This window comes from Onychomys torridus, chromosome 1, assembly GCF_903995425.1.
Source record: "Onychomys torridus chromosome 1, mOncTor1.1, whole genome shotgun sequence".
In the NCBI taxonomy this organism is placed as follows: domain Eukaryota; kingdom Metazoa; phylum Chordata; class Mammalia; order Rodentia; family Cricetidae; genus Onychomys; species Onychomys torridus.
In genome coordinates, this window is record NC_050443.1 from 6,275,101 (window position 1) to 6,277,282 (window position 2,182).

Consider the following 2,182-nt stretch of genomic DNA (forward strand, 5'->3'; position numbering starts at 1 on the left):
TGGGGCTTACACAGGGACACATTGCTCAGCCTGGAAGGAGGGGACTGGACCTGCCTGTACTGAATCCACCAGGTTTAAATGAATCCCCAGGGGAGTCTTGGCCCTGGAGGAAATGGGAATGGAGGGGAGGGGATGGGGGGAAGGTGGGAGTGAGGGTGGGTTGGGGGAGGACAGGGGAACCTATGGCTGATGTGTAAAATTAAAACATAAATATAATTTTTAAAAAAGGGAAAAAAAGAAATATCAGAGAAAAATCAAAAGTCTCTTCTGCTTTGCAAGACACAGGAAGAGAAAGTTTAAGTTTGCCAACCTTGTCTCAACTTAGATCCAGTATTACAAATGAGAAAGTACACACAGCCTATATGTTCCCAGGACTGTGATTACAGATGACAGGGTGGGCTGAGCAGACTTGGTTGCCATAAAGTGAACTTTTAAATCCAATCCTGCCTACCTAGGGTTCAGAGTGTACCTTATTTTGAAATTAGATTGTTTGGTTTGTTCATATATAGTTTCTTGAGTTACTTATATATTTTGAATATTAGCCTTTTATCAGATGTGGAATGGGTGAAAAATCTTTTCCCATTCTGTGGGCTGTCATTTTGTCCTATGGCAGTGTCCTTTGTCTTACAGAAGTTTTCACATTCAAAAGGTCCCATTTACTAATTGATCTTAGTGCTTGCACTCTCCCTGTTCTGTTCAGGATAGTGTCCCTGTGTCAATGAGTTTAATGTTATTCTTCATTTTCAGTGTTCATTGTATCTGATTTTATGTTGAAGTCTTTCATACACATGGACTTGAGTTTTATTGCCAGTTGTTGTGGCACACACCAGTAAGATTTGCTGAAGAAGATGGAGGCAGGAGGATGCTCAATATTTTCAAACTAGAGTCTTAGCAATCTACAACAGATAAAAGAATATGTCAATATATAAGCCAAGGCAGATAAGCAGGGCTCATGTTGAACTTGGAAGAAAATTTTTCCTACCACAACAGGATAAAAATATGCTGGAACTAGACTTGATATTGTTGATGAGAACAAAGGGGCAAACTATGGGAAAGCATAGTTCTAGAAATAGAAATACACTTACTCCCCATAATGTTGGACCTTTGGAGTAGGTTGCAAAGATGACCACAATGGATGAGAACGAGTAACAGATGATAAATGTGCACACCAGGGTGAGTATAGTTTGGGTGGCTCTGTCCTCAGGTGAGACTTTCAGAATATTCTGAGCACTGTGAATGTACTTGACTTGTCTCTTATGTCTGTAGAGGAGACTCACCATGGAAACACTTGAGCAGGCCATGAGACCCAGACACAGGCCATCAGAGAAGCACAGTAAGAACATATAAAGTGCTGTAGCCACATTGCCGGAAGCGAACCATGAGCAGTAACCATAATTCATCCTGACAGTTGCATTTTTGTTGTAAATGGGGCCTGACACTCTTGTTGGAGTCAAGATGTTTAGAATCAGGTGCACAAGCCAGCCTAGTGAGCAGGAGGGACCAATGTACTTGGTCACTCTGTGTTTAAGAGTCATCCACCTTGAGTTGCTGGGATTGATTGTGATCAATTGGAAGCAACTCAGTAGGCACATGGCATACAGGGACATCCCCCTTGTTATGCGGTAAATATACACTATCAATTTACATCCAACATCATCTAGGAAATATTTAAATCCAAAATCTGACATTGTCTGTGGTATGCCTCTGGAGATGAGAAACAAGCAATTGGCTAAAGTCAAGTGTTCTATAATCAGGTCTTTTGGCATTAAATGTCTTCCAGTGAGTATCAATATGAGATAATAAAATAGTATTGAGGAATTTCCAAGCACTCCTACTGTAAACTGTGAAAAGAGGAAAATTCCCATTGCCAAGTTTTCAGAAGCCATTTTAATTCCTATTAAAAATGTAAATAAGTTTATTGTGGTCAACAGACCCTGGGAATATACTCTGGATGTGCATTATATCATGATGTTAGCTAAAATAGCACATTTATATGTTTACTGTATTTACATAGCTCTGTCATTGAAGAATTTATGAAACTTCGTTCTTTATTGAAGGACATATCTGCACTCTTTGAAGGAGAGTTTTGGATAAGTTTACTGAAGATTGATGTTTTTACAGTACCAGGTGCCACATGACCTTCAAAATAGCAAAAAAGAGAGGCAGACATATATGTGAATTT

General features: G+C 39.6%; 1 protein-coding gene across 1 annotated transcript; it reads right to left on the reverse strand.

The window, feature by feature from the left end:
* Positions 1 to 950: 950 nt before the first annotated feature.
* LOC118569106 (vomeronasal type-1 receptor 4-like) lies at positions 951 to 1,941 on the reverse strand. Its single transcript, XM_036166834.1, has one exon. The coding sequence runs from the start codon at positions 1,884 to 1,886 to the stop codon at positions 951 to 953; it is 936 nt and encodes a 311-aa protein (XP_036022727.1). The 5' UTR covers positions 1,887 to 1,941.
* Between the last annotated feature and the right edge of the window lie 241 nt (positions 1,942 to 2,182).

Bases quoted from the DNA above. Each gene is read 5' to 3' on its own strand.
- LOC118569106 (XM_036166834.1), bottom strand. From the start codon at position 1,886: ATGGCTTCTGAAAACTTGGCAATGGGAATTTTCCTCTTTTCACAGTTT.